Consider the following 20,346-nt stretch of genomic DNA (forward strand, 5'->3'; position numbering starts at 1 on the left):
TTTGATAAATGCTACTAATATCTGTAATATAAAGAAATTTACCTGTAATTTCACCAAGTCTCAAAAGCAAACTGTCTCCTTGGAATTGAACCATTTAAGGAGCCGAATGAAAGAAACAGCGTATTGATTATGGATGAAAAATGTCCTAATAGCCTTGATGAATCAGCTTCCCACCACTGTGTTTAGCACATGATTGTTATATAATGGCAAGGTTGTTACCACTGGTAGGGTCTCTTTCTGGGACAACTAATTTGTACCTATTGATTTTATTCTTCTTCCATGTCATCCATTCTTGTAGCGCCAAGTGGCCGACGTGTACCAGAGACTCTTGGAGCACGTTATGGAGACTACCTCTGTAGCTATGTTCCAACTGAGGCTGGTGAGAAATACTGTTTTCAATATTTCCTTTAAGATTTAACATTCTATATTATTTCATAATCTGCATCTGGCTCAGCTCTTTAATTGAAGGTACCTAGAAAGGGAATAACAAGCAAGAAATTGACTTTTACAGACACTTTAAATAGATACTGTGGTATTGAATTTGTGAACTTGAAACAAGCAATGTTAGATAGGTCTCTATGGGGTGAAATATGTACTAGCCTGGTTGCAACTTCCAGTCAAAAATGTATGTGTGTATGTAACAAGCAAGAAAAATTTATTATTTTCTTTAGATCATTGAAAGACATTTTACATGTATTTAGAATAGCAATTTCGTCTTTAAAAATTTCCCAAATTCTCAGAATTTAGTCAGTTATGTTTTAATTTTCATATGTTGATGTTTTGATGACTTAATTGGCTCCTTTTATACAAGCCAACACTTGGTTGCTGAAACAGTCTTTATTTTGTGCATGCCCATGCATCAAGATTTGGCATGAAAGCAAAGGAAGAATTAATGTGAACATTAGAAGGAGTTGGCATTGCATACAGATTACCTCTTTGAACTTGCATGTATTTTTCATTATAGTTGGGATAGAAATTTGAATTATTCATCTTGATATATAGAAGTTTTCTATTAAGGCCATATCTTGTAAATGTCTAAGGAATTTGAGAGAATGATTATTAAATCTTCAAGCATTGACTATAAAGGTTGTTATCAGGTTAATAAATGATATTCAATGACATGAAATCCCACTAAGCAAAGATTATTAGTCTATGAGAATGTATTGATCTGCTAATTTGTGCCATAAATGTTTTACCATCTCACCACAGTATGTTTTCATGATAAGGCAAATGTTTATTTATTTCTTTATTGATCTTGAAGGGTGGTCCCTTCTGTCCAGCAGACTTTTTCGTTTAGAATTTGGTACATCAAATTTACACTAAATAAAAACAGTCAAAGTGATACTCTTTATTGCCTTTGTTGCAATTTCAAGTTAAGTGATACCCCAACTTTGAGTTATGTCTTCCCTATGACTGATATGTTTGACACTGTCTTGTACTTTTGCAGGAATGCACACCATTGATGTTGCCTACAATGGCATGACAGTGCAGGGGTCGCCCTTCCATGTGGAGGTGACTGATGCCAGTGCTGTGTCCCTGTTTCCTGTGGATCAGGGTATCATTGGCAGGCCTGTGGACTTTGACAGTAGGTTATCTTCCTACAACTTTTGGAGTTACCATACAAAATGGTTACTACTACATTATTGTACTAAATGCACAGTTCATATGTGTCAGTCTTTAAACATTTAAAAACAAAAAAATCTGAGGTTAAAATTAGCATCATCCAATTTAACGGGGGCCGCCCTAAGACGGTCCCCGTCGTAAGACGGTACGGATTTTTTGCTGATCTTATTATCCATAAGTACACCGTGTCTGTTGCCACTGACTATGCTGATTACAAAGGTAAATAAACCAAGTCCATGCACACAGCTTTAATTTGCATTCCAAGTATACTTTAACATATTTACTTCATGTTTTTTTTAAGAGCAGAATTCTAACAGTAATGTTGACAGTGCTGAATCACTGCGGTCACCGGCCTCTGCGTATTGGCGGCTCGTGTCGCTAACTATACGAACTCATCCAAGCAGTCACACAACTGCCATGATACACATAAATAAAGCTCCATAAAACACTATGAATATGGGTCTTCAAATGTTTGTTGAGTAGAAAAGCAACCAAAAGGAAGCGACATAAACATTGCCACCAGTGTACTCCCAAGGGAGTGTGGCCGTGAAGGTGGCAGACTAGAGAACGCTCCAAAGATTTATTTGACTGTAACAAATGATTCGTGCTGTCTATGAAAATAAGACTTGATAGAGAGATGTAGATGATATTTTCATATAATCAGACAGAGTTTTGTTGATGTTGGCGGTGTCGTTTTTTCGTAATGGTTTTTTTAGTCGGGCATTCACAATCAGTGCATTCAGCCCTTTGCCCGTAAAACATCAGCTGGATTGTTCCAGGTACAGCCTTCCTCATGTGAGACAAGAAGTACATACAGTCACAATTTTACTGTCAAAAGAAAGCTAAAATATCATACTATTAATTTTTTTCTGTGTACTTAGATTTACCACTTACTTCTGAAGAGAGAAAAATATAAAAAAAGCGTACCGAGTTAGGCACACTGTCCAGCGTAGCACAAAATTGGAAGGTCACATACACGACATTGTCTCACAGTGTTTGCCGCTTGTAACACGCAGCGCGAAAGGTTCATGAACCACATGAATGCATTTCTTATTCAAGTATGTTGTTCAAATCTATGAGTAAAAAATTCAGTCATCAAAATTTGACCACTCTCAGGCAACTAGCGATGGAGCGCCATGAGTTTGAGCGCAAGAAAAAGCGTACCGTGTTGGGGCACCTCCCGTTAAATAAAAAACTTTGAAAATTCATGAAAAGGTTTAGGCTTCTTAGGATACTAAGCTAATTGGCCCACTGATCCTTGTACCTACTCAAAAAGAGAATTGCTGTGGGACATTGTTGTTAAGTGTTTCAGTTGTATGTACCATCCATAATACTTCTTGTCATGACCAGTGGAAGTATAGCTTTGCATTAAGCTTAACTCTGTCCAAATGGAAGAATGAAAACATGCAGTGCTGTAATTTCTGTTCACAGTTGATGCATCCCGTGCTGGGAATGGCCGTATTGATGTGACCGTGATGGACGGACGCACCTCACTTCCTGTAAACCTCTCTCCTTCTGGAGGTAACCGCTACTCAGCGTCCTTCGTCCCGCAGACGGCCAACCCCCATGATGTCACTGTTACCTTTGAGGGACAGAATGTGCCACGTAAGTCCTTGAATTGTCCTGAAGTATCCATAGAGGATGGTATACCTAATAGTATGTTTTTTTTAGGAGGATCCTGTTTATTCCTATCCAGTAGACTTTGCTTGTTTGGACATCTTGGCACTTGTCTTGTGCAAGGTTAGAAATGCTGCACAAATTGAGGGAAAAGAGCTTTAAAGAAATTCATTGCTGCCTGTTACATGCAGTATAGACATGAAAAGAGTAATGATCAATAATGATTGATAGGTGTCTACATTCTCCAACTTCAGGAAGCCCCTTCCGTGTGAACATCATCGACGCTAGCCGAGTCCGTGCCTCTGGTGACGGGCTAGACCGTGTTCCGATCGGCACCGGGACGGAGTTTTTTGTGGACAGTCAGGGTGGAGGGGACGTTGATGTTGCTGTTAAGATAACTGGTCAGTTTTTGAGATCTTTAAGTTAGAATAAGTTGAATTTCTATGCCTTGTATGGTTTGGAAGATCTATTGATGTGTTGTGTTGAATGTCACTTACGGAATGGCTTTCCAGGTCCCACCGGTCGGGACGTTCCTGCTCGTGTCAGCGGAGGAAATGGACACTGGACAGTACAGTACACACCTACTGAAGTCTGTAAGTAATGATTTTGAAGTACTTAATACACAGTATGTATTGATAATAGATTAGGACAATTGTAGATTAAATCCAAAAGCTTAGCATTTAACCGTTGCACTCAGTCTGACCAACGAAAAAATTGATTAAAATATTGCCATTTAAAACATTGTACAATTCTAACACTGTTGAAATAGGATGAAATTCAAGTCAGTTAAGTCATGTTTCCTGTTGGCTCACAAATTGGACAGATGTTCCCTAGTCCCTCATTGGTCCCTCACTGCTATACCACCCTATAGCCCTCATTCATCGTGGCCACTTTTCGAGAACGAGACAGTGTCTACCCTACCCCTGTTTCCGTCCAGTTTGTGAATAGACAGGAAACTTGTCGAGTTTTGTTCAAAGTTTATGCAGGAGAAGTCATTTGTTTAATATCTTCTCCCCTCAGGTGATCACAACATCTTGGTGACGTTTGCTGGGATGCAGATCTACGGCAGCCCTTTCCTCAGCCACTGCTACGACATCAACCAGGTACAGGTCGGGGACATTCCTAATGGCAAGATGGGCCAGCCTGTGCAGGTGGAAAGTAAGCCATTCAGAACTTTCCATTCAATTTGTTGGAATTACCTGCAATAGAATCTAAATAATCATCATAAAAGCTCATCTGTGTTGGTAGTAATCATAGTAACGTTACAATGTTAAACTTTCTTCCAACACAAACTTAAGGTATACACGAATCAAATTTTCAATACTGTATTGATCCTGAAGAAGGCAACAGGTTGTTAAAAGTTTGATCCATGTATATCTTTTCATTGCACAAAAGTTTAGCATTGTACTATAGAATCTGAAGAACTGGAAGTTTGCCAAAATCTGCAATGATATGATTGACTTACTAGCTTACTGCATACAATGTAACATCCAACTGCTCACTCACTCATCAACCATTGTTCCCCATCTTGAAAGGGTGAGATATACAATCATCTACTGGTAGTACCATCTTAATTTGGTTTTATTGGTTAATGAACATTTATCTCTATCTTCAGGATGAACAATGCTCAATGCAGTTGTCCCTGATTTTGTCTTGTGATCCCCTCCTGGGTTGGTCTCTTAGTTTCTGTTCCTCAATGGTCATTGGGAGGGTCTTTCTTGATTCTCTTTTCTGATTTACTCCCTGCAGTGTGTACCTTATGTGTGGCTATTAATCAGATAACATTTTGTGCCCGATCCAGTTGACACCAGTCGTGCAGGACACGGTGATCTTGCCGCCAACGTCAGCGTGAACTACCAGAACGTCCCCTGTGACCTTCGCAGCCGGGGCGCTGACTCCTACCTCCTGACCTTTGTCCCACAGACCACTGTGACCCATGACCTGGTGTTCAAGTTCAATGGATCCATCATCCCAGGTTAGTCACATGACAAGGTCACAGAGAAAATGTATGTATTACATTATATGCAGTAAATTAAGGTGGAAAACTTGAGGCTAAGTAAAGTGGATACAAAAATGAGGATGTATTCTGTATTTCTGTCTAATTTTCAAAAGTTATCACTCACACTCACTAATAGTATCCAATTTATTGACTAAACTATCTGGTCTATCAATGAAAGTTATGTGTAAGAAAATTATCGTCAGTAACATTTAAGGGAAACTGGAAAAAACTTACAATGCTGCAGTAGATTGAAGGAAAACAAAATAGATTAAAAAGATCTGTGTGTTGTTTCTTTAAAAAGGATGTCCTTGAGATATTTGCTCCTTCAGAATATAGTACTCTAAAGATTTTTACCAAGCACCATTTTCCTTGCAGGATGCCCTTACCGGTGCAAGATTGTGGATGCCAGCCAGGTCACAGCCCATGGCGACGGACTGGACCGCATTCCTGTGGACCGCCCGACTAACTTCTACATCGACACCAGCCGAGCGGGAGACGCCGACATCGATGTTCGAATCGCTGGTATGGTTGAGGTTTAGAGTTATGTTATGCACTCCAAATACTGTCCCGGGAAACTGGGACAGCAATGCAAACATGGAAACCTGCTTTGACTGTCAAACTTTTTTGATACAACAAAAGGTACACCCACTCCTGTAGATAAGCACTTTGGTATTGCCTATAGTTTTTCAAGATAAGCAGAATCCTGAGACTAGTAGTGCTCCTTAACAGCTAAGGAGCTCCCCATGGTTTCCTTTGTGTGGCCAAAATATACATTTCAATACAGATTAAACTGGTTGCAATTGCCAAGAAAATTCTGTGGTGAAAAAATAGTCAGCACAGAACATTTCTTGGCAACCACCACATTTATGATGCCATTTTTGATGTTGGATAAGTCAGAACATCAAACAATGACATCTTTGAGGAATGCATCTGGAACCAAGTTTTACTTGGGTTTTTTCATAGTGTTATACCTTACCCACCTTAGTGTACTGCCAGGTATGAATGCATGATGAATGAATGGGTATGTCAGATAAACAACCTTCCCCAAAACACACATGAGATTAATACCTCACCTGATACACCACAAAGGCTTCTAACTGATCGCTTGGGTGCTCACAACACCTGGTGAAGGGTCTGGAGAAAGATAACATCAGAATGACATGCTGCATTCAATAATGCACAAAACATCACCATTGTACCGCATGCCTACGTGGGTTGGTACACTGCAAGAACACGCTTAACCCTTGCCAACTACCACTGACTGTATGGTAGCAGATGCTTTGCAGGGTCATGAAGCTATGATTTATGATAGTTCTGTGTCTGTGTTGTGCTGTGTTGTGTTGTGTTGTGTGGTGCTATGTTGTGCTGTGTTGTGTTGTGTTGTGTGGTGCTATGTTGTGTTGTGTCGTGTTGTGTCGTGTTGTGATATCTAATCTCCTTCAGAACATGCCTTCTTTTTCCTACAAGGTACTAAACAATCACCACATTACATAATCAACAGATATGATACAACAGGTAATTGTGATACAACAGGGTATTCTATTACATTCTACATACAATATGCGTTGGTGTAGCATATGATATCATGATGCTTAACATGCTTGTCTCCTGGTGAAACTTGACAACGTAGTGCCAAAAAAAGGAGACGTTTTACAGCATTTTCTAGCTCTAGACCTTGCCGAATGGCTAAGACTCAAGCCGACGCAGTTTGGTAAATATGCTCCTTTTTATTTCTCTGTAGCCTTACCTCGCAGGCTCGAAGGTAGACTTAAGAGAGGTGGTCAGTTTAATAACTCGGTGAGATTTGTTTTCCAGATTTCATCTTTAAACCCCTTGTCTTTGTTTTCCAAGTAGTGAGTACAAACCCTCTAAATCTTGTAATGATGATGTGTTAAGGATGCATGCTTTTTTGCAACCTATACCTTCGACCCTGGGAGGATCTGGGGCCAAAAACTGCACAGCAGGAAGTCTTCATTGCTTTTTGATTGCAACGAAAATCAACTAATGCAGGTTCACCTTTATCATCAAAGTAAACTATATTCGCTGTTCTTGAAAATGGGTACTTAGGGATATCAAGTCATCAGTCAGTGGTTTCAAATTACAAGTTTTTCAGACTATTGCAGTTGAAATCCACCGTCCGTCAACTTGATAGCCCTAAATACTCTGTTTTTCAACACATGTACAACGGATATAGATTACCCCTAAGATAAAGGTGAACTTAGAATACATTCTATCCTGCAAAGATATTAAAGAATTGACAATTATTGACTCTATGCATGTGCAGTTACAAACATTTTAGACTTTATGTTGTTTGTATTCAAGCTGGCAAGAAAATTACACATCTGAAAATATCATCCCCTGCAAAAGCAATTTTCTAGACCCAAAAGAGAAAATCTGTTGTTCCTGCTATGCAGTACCACATGCAGTTCTATGCCATTGTGAGCACGCTGATAATTAGGACAATGCATATATTATTAAGCAAACAATGACTGGAACTGACAATGCTTAAGCTACCTGTAGACGTTATCAAAACACGGATAACTACTGTTGTTTTTGATAATAGACAGAAGACTGCATCTGCACGTATAGCATGTCACCTCCCTGCTTTTTGCTGCATCCATTTTGACTGACTATTTACCAGCTACCTAACAACAGCGCTTTTAACTCAACGCCTCATGTCACCATGTCAGCCTGCTTTAGGACAGTACTAACCGACTATTCTGTCTCACCATTCCATGCACCACCTTATCATAAACAGGAAGGTACCATGTCATCTTATCACATTTTGGTGTCATCCTTCACTCACAGAATGCATGAAGACTTGCATACAATATAGCACACCCTGCACTCTTTGAATGCACATAAATTTTCAACAGATTTGGAATAAAGGACCTCTTCAATATCTTACATTTTCAAAAAAATTGCATGTTTGCAATTTTCTGCAACATCATTGCACTACAAGTTGCACGACATTTCCCATCTATGTTGATGACAAGCATGAGCACATATTGCACTGTTTGTAAGGATTATCCTAAAGGTATCTTATAACAATTAAAAATGAGCAAACTTTGGGCATTTGGTATACAGTTCAATTAATGGTGGTGCCTTGCAACTGCTTCAAATTTTTGGTCAAGGGGCATATTGGGTGAAATGTAAAGTTGGATAGTTCAAGATTAACACAAATGATAACATAAAATTAATGGGACTGACCTCCACATTTAACTATATGCTGATAAAACATAATCCTAGTAAGATATGGTTTGAGGAAAAGATTAAGAACAAAATGTTTGTTTTGCCGTGGGACAATCTTGTTGGATATGTAACCTGTAACCCATGTAGGTACAGAAGCTAAGAACGTGCCTGTGAAGCTGACTGGAGGATCAGGCAAATATGTGGCTGAATACACACCAACCCAAGTGGGTAAGTACCATATTATATGCCACAAAGTGAGGGCAAATAGGAGGTGTACATTTGTAGTGTGATACAAAAAAGTACATAAAGTTATGGTAGCCAAAGTTTACATTCAGATCAAGTCTATTTTGACAATCTTTCAACCTCTGGAGCAACATTTAGAGGTCTCATTTAGAGCTTTAGCTCTTAATCATTGTCTATACTTCTTTCAGTTGAATGCATGGCACAGGAAGGATGATATAGACCTTATAATAGGACACAAAGGAAAGGAAATCAATGCATTTAACAACCACCCAGGTTTCAGCACCATGTATGCTCTAACTTACCAATGCATTTGGTGCCTTGTAGTTTTTATATGCATTTCTTTGTGATGTGACTAACTTATTTCTTGAGCTCTTTCAGTTTCTCTAGCATCCTGTCTGCTATGATGATGAATAACTTCTTACCTTTTTGTTCTTATGTTAAAGGTGAACATCAGATCACTGTGACGTATGCCGGAAGGCAGATTCCCGGCAGTCCGTTCTCATCCTACGCCTACGATGTGAACCAGATCCGTGTGGGAAACATTCCCCGCGGAAGGGTGGGGCATCCCGTGGAGGTATTTGGTGAGTCTAAATCCACTGTTCAATGTTGATACTTAATATTTGCCTACCACCTACGTACATGATTATGTACATGTACTCTCATATATGCTAAGATATATCACTTATCTACAAAATGGCAAAAATTACAGTCATTGGAAAAGGTAGATTTTCTCTTGAGAATTATATTGACCTTAAAAGTCTGTTAAAAAGACTGAAACTCTATGACTTTTCATATTTATTAAATTTGATTTTAAACTCTCTTTCTTCAATTGTTTACCAATCCTTTTACACAGATATTTTTGATAGGAATAAAAATCAATCTCTGTTGATAGAGAAAGCCTTAGATCAAAATGCAAACCCTGTTTCTTGTGTATTCCTATTAGTGTTCTGTCAAGAAAAGTGCTTTAATTGCACCATTTTTCCCTATGCAGTTGATGCAACCAAAGCAGGCTCAGGTGTTCTGGAGGCCACGGTCAACTGTCCAACTGACCCTGTGACCAGTCAGATGGACAGTATTGGACAGGACCGGTTCAAGCTGGTCTTTGTTCCCCGCTGCAACCATCCCCACGACATTGCATTCAAGTTCAATGGGAATGTTGTACCAGGTAGGACAACTTATTGAATGCAGCCTTTGTCTCTGCCCCTTTTGTTCCTGATTATCAAGAGCATTTAAAGGATGAATGATGGCAGAATGATGGATTTGATACAATGTTTTATGGTAATGTGAAAAAAATTTGGTGTGAAAACTTATGCTTCACAAAGATTCAGTATTGTGGTCACAGCAAATTTTCAAAACAAAACAGTGACAGAGTTGGGGAAATATAATTTTTGTCTTCCTTATTATTATAAGAAGGTATTTGTCGATGAGTGTGTACTGCAAGCACAAATATTCACTAGAAATGTGTAAACTTTGTACTCTCAGACTGTCATAAATGACTGCTTTTTTCCTAACAGGGAGTCCCTACAAGTGCTACATCTCTGATGCCAGCCAGGCACAGGCTAGGGGAGATGGGCTGGACCGTGTGCCCATCAAGACTCCCGCCAGCTTCGTCATCGACACCAGCAGGGCTGGGAACGGAGACGTAGTCACCATCATCACAAGTAGGCTTCATACTCAAAAATGATATTTCTATTTCTGCATTCAACTGCTTGTCAATGATTTCATAATCTCTAATGTCTACTAATCTGTACTACGATGTACCATTATCATGCTGTTTCTATCCTTGAGAATAATTGTTTTAGGGGCTTCGAAGAAATTTTGAAACTACATTGTCCATCTTGTATTCCCAGGCCCCAGTGGCAGGAATATCCCTTGCAGGCTGAGTCATCAGGGAACGCTGTACGATGCTGAATATGTTCCTCTGGAAGTTGGTCAGTTACATTTCTTTCTGACACGTGTTCAAATATAAGTAGACCATTCTCATGTTCTTTGTAACATGTTGAAGGGAAGAGCAAAATAATTGCTACTACCCCCCCCCCCCCCCACAGGTGACCACCAGATTGACATCCACTTTGACCAGCAGCCCATCCCAGGCAGCCCCTTCCACTGCCACGTGTATGACGTCAGCGGGGTCCGCATCAGGGAGATACCACAGGGCAGGGTCGGCAAGACTGTTCAGGTGGAAGGTGAGAAACATTTTCGAACTTGACTTTTGCATTCCCAACCCCCACCAACTACTAAATATCATGAAGATTCATCCATGGCTTCACAAGTTATGCTGTTCAGAAGCAGACAAACAAACACACTGAAAATATAAACTTCTTTGAAATTAGGTAATAAAAAAGAATTTCACAGTCAGATATTTCAGTCAATTATTACTGTCTCCATGTGTATGCTCCATGGGTAAACTTTTATTTGCTAATGAAACAAATATCTGTAGTAAAGTGAAATTGTTCCCCTCAGTTGACACCAGCCTTGCTGGCCGGGGCAGCCTCCAGGGAGACGTGAGTGTCCTGCGGAACCCAGTGGCCAGCAATCTGTCCAGCCTGGACTCAGACCGCTACCTGATGACCTTCGTCCCACAGTCCGTCGACCCCCACAACATCGTGTTCAAGTTTAATGGCTCAGTGGTGCCTGGCAGTCCCTTTCCCTGCTATATACTGGATGCTGGTCTGGTGAGTGTCATCAACTCTCCTACTGAAAAATAAAGAGATTTTTTTCATTTACTATAATTATAGAAGTGCCAGCTTGAGGAGAGTTGTGTGGTCATTTAGTGTCCCATCCTATAGCCTGAGAGGTTACGAATTTGAATCCTCAGACTTTTTCACCTTTTTTGCTAGTGAAAAGGTATACAGTCCTCAAGATGGGGTATAGTTTTCTGTTCATTGTAAAAATTAGTAAAAGGAGAGTTCCCTCAATTTTTTATTTTTCATTTTTTTTTATTTATCATTCCTCAAAAGTACATGGGCAGGGGGAGCTATACAAGCCTCCCTGAATTGGGTACAATATGTACAATAATTTTACTAAACGGTCATAGTCGAAACGTTAAACAAAAACGTTACTTAAATGTTATATGAGGTACATTGTGTATGATGGGAGATATAAATTGGGACACAGTTCCATTTTATGACTATCTAGATTTAAACTGTTTGACAATGTATGATCCTTACAGGTGAGAGTGACAGGGGATGGCCTTGACAGGGTGCCAGTCAACTCCCAGACTCAAGTGTTCCTGGATGCCACCAGGGCAGGAGATGCAGAGGTGGACGTCAGCATCAAAAGTAAGACATTTTAATCTGATGATGATGAAGAAATATCTGTTCCCCTTTTAGCAACTTGTAAATTATGCCAAAAGTGTTACCTTTGAATTAGAAGTCTTCATCGATTGCAACCAAGATTAAATATGTTAACTTTTTCTAAAATATTCAGTTAAGCAGGTCTGTAGGATCTATGCAAAAGGCTTACCTTCAAACAGAAAACAGGAAAATTTATTTGCTTTGAAATTTTTGTCGTCTTTTTTTTCGGCAGGAAGGAAAATGGTATTCTTGCAGTCTTTGAAGTTTACCTTAATGATTTGAAAAAGTCTGTGGTTACCAATAGGATTGTAGTAATAGGTCACTGCAAATACTGTGAAACTAAAACTGCTGTGAACATTCAAAGATTTAGTCAATAGAAAGAATGATGATATAGATACTTGGTCTATCCAAATCCACCTGTTATGGTGGAATTAACTTTAATTTTGTTTTTCTGTAGGTCCTTCTGGTCGTGCTGTACCCACCAGAGTGTCAGGCAAGGGAAACTACACTGTGGATTACACGCCTACTGAAGTCGGTGGGTCTAATGTCTCCTTTACAATCTCTTAATGTCTGAATATGTTGTATTATCAGTCCTGATACATGAAGCTGGTGCTGGCAGCATTCAAACAAAATATATCAATCGTTTGTTGTAATACATGTACATTAGTCTCTTGGAGGATTTTTGGAGAATCTTTGGTTTTCGAGAATTGACAAAATGACTACTCTAACACTACCCAGTGGAAAGTAAAAGGAGTTTTACCAGTGTTTTGATAGGCTGGCATGCACCTGTTAAAATACATGACATGTACTAGTATGTCAGTGAAAGGTTCAGGTCTGTTGCTTTGTTATGCAAATTGATTAAGAATAAAAATCATATGCATAGATTAGTTCTTTCAAACAAAGTGCTTTCTTACCCATTTTGCTGGAATTTGCAATTAAGATCATGGTACTATAATAAATCTTGTTTTGATTATAATTGTGCTTTAGTTGGATAGAATAGATTGTACTTGTCAATGGGGGCTGTGACCCAAGACTGACAGGCTTTCCCCAGGGAACATTCCACTGCACAAGTATTGCTGTGAGTCAGCTCTCACCAGTTTTTCCAGTTTTGCTATGTGTCATGAGATAGGTTAAAACAATTGACACGTACACATACCATTATAGTTTTCTGTCAGATACTATGAAAGACATCACAAATATATCAAGAATGTTCATCTATTTCACATCTGACCATCGGTTTACACTATTTCCACTGTTGTAAGACAACTTCAGTCATGTCATTTAATTACTTTTTCAAGCCTGTCTGCTTGTTGGTTAGACAATGCAACCAGTCGCTTTGGATCAGGGGTGGAACTAATTAGCATACACACCCTGCCGCCAAAGTTGTCTTCACTACATGGGAGAGTGTTGACCTTTCTACAAAGCTTAGGGCCTGAAAGTTGAGGAAATATCCCAAATATTGTAATTATTGAGGGGATATCAACAATTCTGAGACGATGTCTTGGAAGTACACGTTGTCAAAAACCAAGGACAAAACAGGTAATATTGTTAAAGGTGCTATAATGTGATGTTATTCTACTTCTTGGACATCCTTTAAATAGTTTCAAGGTCTTGCAGAGGTGACAGATCATGGCAAATCTTTGTTGACAACGTGCAGCAGAGGTTAACATGTGCAACTGGTGTCATGACCTTTTCAGTGTGAATATGAGGGCACAGATTGGTTCAAATGGTGTTCTATGGTTCAACTGGTATTTTTGCTGTTCTGCAACTGTAATTGCTGTGCTCTTGCTTCAGGCCCGCACAAGATCGATGCAAAGTTTGGAGGGATGGAGGTGAATGGAAGCCCCTTCACGAGCTATGCATATGATGTCAGTAAAGTTCGAGTTGGACACGTTCCAAATGGAGTTGTTGGAAGGCCGGTGGATATTGATGGTAGGGAGATTACTGTTTGTATTCATTGAAAACATGCTCAGACAACTTTTCCAGTTTAGTGGGAGGGGGGGCAATGTTTTTATTCCAACTGAAGGAAACACCTGTTTTGATAGTTGTGAACTTTACACTATTACTTTAGTTTAAAAGAAAGTTTTAAGGTACACAGCTTGAAATATTTCTGAAAGAAATTTGGCATTAACCAGATGTTAACTTACTGACAATCAAATCAGATTTTTGCAATTGTTTAAGTTTTACATCATGTGGTAGATCATTATTTGAGCATACAATATTAAATAGCTGTCACTAACCAGCTATACAAATGTGTTATATGACACTTTAATGGAAACTAAGTTGTAATGTTGTTTGATTCTTAGTTTATTGAAGACAAAGTACATTATACATACAAATGTACACACTGTCAGAAATGTCTGCATCTGTACTCAGTGTTGTACAGTGCACAAACTGGGAAACTTGTGCAACTGATTCATAGTTTGCACGGAGAAATTTGTTTAAAGAACACTGGTTTTAGTCATGAGTTTTATCAACTAATTTTCGGTGTTTTTGTCCCATGCAGTTGATACTTCTCAAGCAGGACCAGGTGAGCTGGCTGCCGCCGTAACTCAGAACTACCAGCCGATCCCCTGCACACTCAAACACAAGGGCGGGGATGTCTACACCATCACCTTCATCCCACAGAACACACAAGTCCACGACCTGCTCTTCAAGTTCAACGGCACCATTGTACCAGGTAAGATGCTATCTTCCGGCTTCTGTGTTATATGATGTTCTCTTTGTTCAACGAATGTGATGATCTGTGTCAGAAGCTACACTCCAAAGGAAATTTCAAGTGCAACTTTAATCTTTTTATGATTTAAAGGGTAAATAAACTTATATTTACTAATGTTGTGCTCTGTATCTTATTTTTCATTTATATCAGCTGATTCCTATATTGAAAAACTTCAAGAATGTTGTCCACTACATTTGATAGTTTTTGATAGTCCCCAAGGAAAAATAAGTTTGATGCACCTTACTGTAGCTTCACTTCACTTCACATGAGATTGAATTGTGTTCAACTTTTAACTAGATGATATTCAACATGACAGCTTCAACCTTCCCGGTTATATGTCAGTTCCAATTAGAACTGCACTAATATATCAGCCCGCAACACTTCTATGGTTAAAGCTATGATCATGATTAAAATGCTTCCCATATGACATCTACAGGGAGCCCATTCCATGTGTACATCATTGATGCTGGGCTGGTGACAGTGACCGGTGAAGGTCTGGACCGTGTGCCCGTGGGACGACCAACAGATTTTCTAGTGGACACAACCAGGGCTGGGGAGTCTGGGCTGGACGTCTCCATCACAGGTGTGTTATACAGTAATTACTGTTTAATGTAGCAAAACTGTTGCAGTTCCTTATACAACAGTGTAACTGTTACTGTCTTCTCAGTCTGTAACTTAAAGATAGATCATAATGAATGTTCTCATTCCATGATGGTCAGAAAGACATCAGTCAAAATGGTAAAAATCAACTTTTTCTGCTACTCAAGTTGTATATTCACAATGATGACTGGATGAGTACCGGACATACCAAGAGAAAGCATTGACCCTTCAATATATCAAGGAAGTAATATCTTGGTTAGCTTTAACAATGTTTGGAGTTTGTTTTAAAAAAGCACACTCTGATAATTGATGTAATAAGTAGCCTAGCAGAATCTCTTGCTCGGGTTTGTTATCACTTTTAGTCATGTTTTCAAAGACTGAGTGATATTGAAATGTGGTACTACGAGTCTCTCCAATTGTAATAATGTACACTTGAATTTTTTAAGGACCTGGTGGTCGCCGCGTGCCCTGCCGTCCATCCGGCCATGGAAACTACACCATAGAGTACACACCTACTGAAGTCGGTGAGTAAAATCACAACATATACACTAGATGAATGAGCTGTACATTAACAGTTGTAGATAAAGCTATATTAAACCTTAAATTTATTTCTCATTAAGATCTTCATAATGACCTGAAGCGGATTTTCAAAGAAAATTGGGAAAAAAGGAAAAGGAGCCATTCTAGACATTGAAAATGGTTTTGACTCCATTGTCTTTTTGAGAAAAAGAATTGATAATCAAACAAAATCAATGTCTTTAGTTATTGAATATGCTTGTAGATTAAGATGATATTGTGTTTTAAGTTTAAAGTCATAAGTAAATGTTGCATTTAGTTGCTTTCTCTCTTTGAATAATTTGTAATAATGTCATCTTTAAATTCTATCTGTTGCATCACAGGTCCACACAATATTGATGTGTTCTTTGCTGGTCTGAGGTCCCGGGGTCACCCTCACCTCCTATGCCTATGATGCTAGTCAGATCCGTGTGGGACATGTGCCTGATGGTATCATTGGCAGGCCAGTCAGCATTGAAGGTGAAAAACCCATCGTCAGAATTTTAAGATCATACCCTGCAGGAAAACCTCTTTGGGATTTCATACCACATAAGACAGGAAACTATTTTCTCTAGCTGTAACACAGACTATCAGTTAAACCGTCACTTAGTTGCTGAGATGTGCAAACATTGGCTCCTGGAAGTGGGCTACATCCTACATGTAGATGATGACTGAAATTGTTTGCAATTTAGCCAAGCCAAGAGAAAACACAGAGCTTCAAGTTTCCAGTAGTTTTGTATGACTTTTCAACAGTGACGAACTGACATGTATATGTTCACAGACACAATTTTAGAGACACCACTGTCAGTAGGGAGAACAGCAAAAAATTAAATTCTCTTTATAAGACTTATTAGTCATGAAAACTTTGCCATTTTTCCACAGTTGACACTTCTCAGGCAGGCTTTGGCGATCTGATGGCCAACGTCAGCACCAACTACCAGACTGTGCCCAGTACCCTGGAGGGGAGGTCCAGCGATGTCTGGGTCCTTACCTTTGTTCCTCAGACTGTGCAGACCCACGACGTGGTCTTCAAGTTCAACAATGACATTGTGCCAGGTTTGCCATCATATGACAATCCTAACGTTCATAATACATTCAATTTGTATATGTTCAAACAAGTAATGGATGTACAGTTAAGATTAAAATTAAATTGCCACTGTGTTTTTAATGTTCAAATTTTTTTGCAAAGCCTCATAACTGCAAACTTAATACCAACATAAAAAATGTTTTTTCTGTCTTTTTCCTGCTTACCGCCTTGTTTTCGACATAAACAGTCCATTTTTGTCCTTTCGCAAATTTAAGTCCTTGCAGACTTAAAGGCACTTAGTAAACAGCATTATATTGAATGGTATCCACTGAATTAAAATCAGAACAATTTTGTCCATTTCAGGGAGTCCCTTCCCGGTAAAGATGATTGACGCCAGTAGCGTGCACGCCTCAGGAGATGGTCTTGACCGTGTTCCCGTCAACCGACCCACGCACTTCAAGATTGACACTTCTCGCGCCGGAGACGCAGATATCGTTGCGCACATCACGAGTGAGTGGGGGGAACTGTGTCTATCACAGTTGCTGTATTTTGCACTCTTTATGTTATTTTATGGTGTACAGTGCATTGTCGTTGTCTGTTTTCTTGTGTACACGGAAAGCATGCACTGGCAAGGACAGCTGGCATGTCACTGCATGGCCCAATCCCTCCGTCCCGTGTCATTCTGATGATGTGAGTCCATGGTTCTAATCCCATCTTGCCTCTCCTTCACCATGCCACATCACTGAGTCGTAGCGCTTTCACTGAACATCGTGGAAGCACATTATGTGTATGTCTGTCTGTGTGTGTGTGTGCGTGCGTGAGAAAGATTGGAACAAATAGCTTAGATGTAGAAAATACATTCAAAATCTTAAGACTCAAACCAAACATCTTCAAGTCTTTCATGCTCCATGTGCAACTGAGTTTGCCACCGGGGTACAGTCTTGAGCTATGTTTCTTAGACATAATACCAAAAACATAATGTGTTACTTCCTTCATAGGAATGCAATGCAAATTTTGTTTTAAGTTCTTTAACACTGTCTGTTCTGAATGCGAATCATCATTATTTTCACCATTGTTTTCATCATTGCCTATCAACCTCATTCTGTATTCATGTTTATCATACTTCTTTATTGCATTTTAGCTAGACTTTATTTGACTTATTATTTCTGCAACAGAGAGCTTGATTCTGTAGATTCTGCTGTTTTGTTTGTTAGCCAAGACTTTTTATTTACCGCTTTAATAGTTTAGTTTGCAAAGTAGCCTACTGCAAATTGCTTTTTTTTAATCTATTTTTGCTTTTGACATAATGAAACAGCAAATGATACAGACCAGCTAGGCCACGGCTACTGCTGACAGACAAATTTACACCTTGCTTGAGGCGTTACGCTCTGTCCTTCGCTGTGCGCTTCCTCCCCCCACCTCCACCTCCCCTTCCTCTCCGTAGGTCCCAGCGGCCGCAAGATCCCGTGCAGTGTGTACGGAAGCAGCGGAAATTTCACAGCAGAGTATACGCCACTGGAAGCAGGTAAATCGCAATTAACTGTATAGTAGTGTACTAGTCAGAAGTAGTGTGGTCAGCAATATCAAAAGCACTCAGTGTTTTTGGTATTATAACGATGCCTAATATTGAATATGGACATTTCTTTTTAGAAATACATCTAAATGAAATTGTCTTTTTCTAAAAAAAGTTTATAATGGTGCAATATCTATGATCTGCAAAAAAAAACATGTATGATATCTTATTACACAATTTTTGGGTCAAATATTACCAAAGAGAATGATGTGCACTGAAACAAGTTTTTGCCATCCAGGCAATTGTTTCCTTTTCTGCACAACCTTTCTGTGTTCACATCGAAAAGAGTGGCCTCCTATGCTTGTCCAACAAACTTTGTTAGACAGTCATGTTTTGACAGCCTGCTCTTCTGTGTTTCAGGTGACCACACCATCAGTGTGACCTTTGCAGGCAGGACCATATCTGGCAGTCCGTTCACCTGTAATGTGTACGACGTCAGTAGGGTCCGAGTCTTAGACATTCCCAAAGGAATCCCTGGAAAACCTGTTTATATAGATGGTGAGTAATAAACGGTGAATTGGAACCAACATTAGATGTACATTTTAATCTTAAGTTACAATTTTGTACAGAATTTTCATAGAGCTGTGTTGTGCCATAGCAGAGGGTGCATTAAAATTGAATGAAAGAGATGTAAGAGTATGGATGATTTAGATTTCTTTTCTTTACAAGATCTGATGATTTTTCTCCTTGGTCTGTATCCACAATTGTTAATTACAAGTTACAAGACAACAGACTCTGTGGTGATTCTAAAGTTGCGAGCTTGCCTGATATGAATGGATTATAACAACTATCCATATGCAAAACAGCAGTGCTAGCATTTCTGACTTAGTATTTATCTACTATTTCAGTTGACTCATCAAAAGCTGGTGCAGGCGAATTAGCTGCTATTGTTACACATGGAAAGTTCAACATCGTACCCAGCACCTTGAGAGGCAAGGGAGACAGACACAAGTACACGCTGACCTTCATCCCCAAGACTGTAGAGACTCATGAAGTCATCTTTAAGTTCAATGGGCACGTTGTTCCGGGTGAGGCTAGTTTTATACATTTGATAGTTTTAGAAAAATTGTTGCTATTAGTCAGGGTATTACAGTGCACTTATGAACTATTGACATTGCTGGATTGTGATCAGGATGAAACCCTACCTCTCAGTCACACTTTTATTTTCACAAAGGCTGATCTTTGTAACTTTTGCTCAAGTCTTTCTTTTATTGCTCAGGTATCCTATTAATTAGTCTATATGGACAGGCCATCTTTGGCAAAAGACACATTGGTTAGAGAATTTGTTCTCTCATTTCTTCATTCACTCTTCCCCATTCATTCTCTAACACGTTCTCTCAATCTATCAACTATAACCTACCATTCATTCTCTAACACATTCTCTCAATCTATCAACTATAACCTACAAATTTCATTCATTCTGACCATTTTTTTTTTTCTACCAGGTTGTCCCCATGAGGTTAAGATGATAGATGCCAATCGAGTGACGGCCAGTGGGGAAGGCTTGGGCCGCATCCCCATCAAACACCCTACAGATATCCACATAGATGCTAGCCGCACAGGGGATGCCCCTCTCTCCTGCAGTATAAAAGGTGAACATCCCTACTGTCCTTATTTAGTCCATTTAATTGAGCTAGTTTAAGTCTTTTCTGCAGCAGGTGGTGCATAGGGCAGTGCCCATCTTTATATCCCTGGGCCACACAACTTTTGTGAAATCACTACAGGAGGAGGCTAGTCCACTGGTAGTGGTGTGTGCGTGCTCAACTTCCATACTCTTTCCCAAATTCTAGGTGCTAACTGGACAAAGCAGCATGAACCATTTTATTTTTTGGTGTGACTTGGTCAGGGATTGAACTCATTGTACTTAAGAAATTATTTCTTACTAATGAATGTGTAAATAAA

The 20,346-nt window shown here is 39.4% G+C and overlaps 1 protein-coding gene across 1 annotated transcript in view; it reads left to right on the forward strand.

The window, feature by feature from the left end:
- Positions 1 to 20,346, forward strand: part of LOC118427565 (filamin-C-like) — a gene marked incomplete in the record, with an annotated part of 99,051 nt that overhangs the window by 28,888 nt on the left and 49,817 nt on the right. Inside the window, 8 exon segments of the mRNA XM_035837403.1 lie at positions 299 to 379; positions 1,448 to 1,585; positions 3,055 to 3,228; positions 3,495 to 3,641; positions 3,753 to 3,833; positions 4,261 to 4,398; positions 5,042 to 5,215; positions 5,615 to 5,761. Coding sequence (XP_035693296.1) covers positions 299 to 379; positions 1,448 to 1,585; positions 3,055 to 3,228; positions 3,495 to 3,641; positions 3,753 to 3,833; positions 4,261 to 4,398; positions 5,042 to 5,215; positions 5,615 to 5,761 — 1,080 coding nt within the window.

The sequence above is a fragment of the Branchiostoma floridae genome, chromosome 12 (genome assembly GCF_000003815.2).
Source record: "Branchiostoma floridae strain S238N-H82 chromosome 12, Bfl_VNyyK, whole genome shotgun sequence".
Lineage (NCBI taxonomy): Eukaryota > Metazoa > Chordata > Leptocardii > Amphioxiformes > Branchiostomatidae > Branchiostoma > Branchiostoma floridae.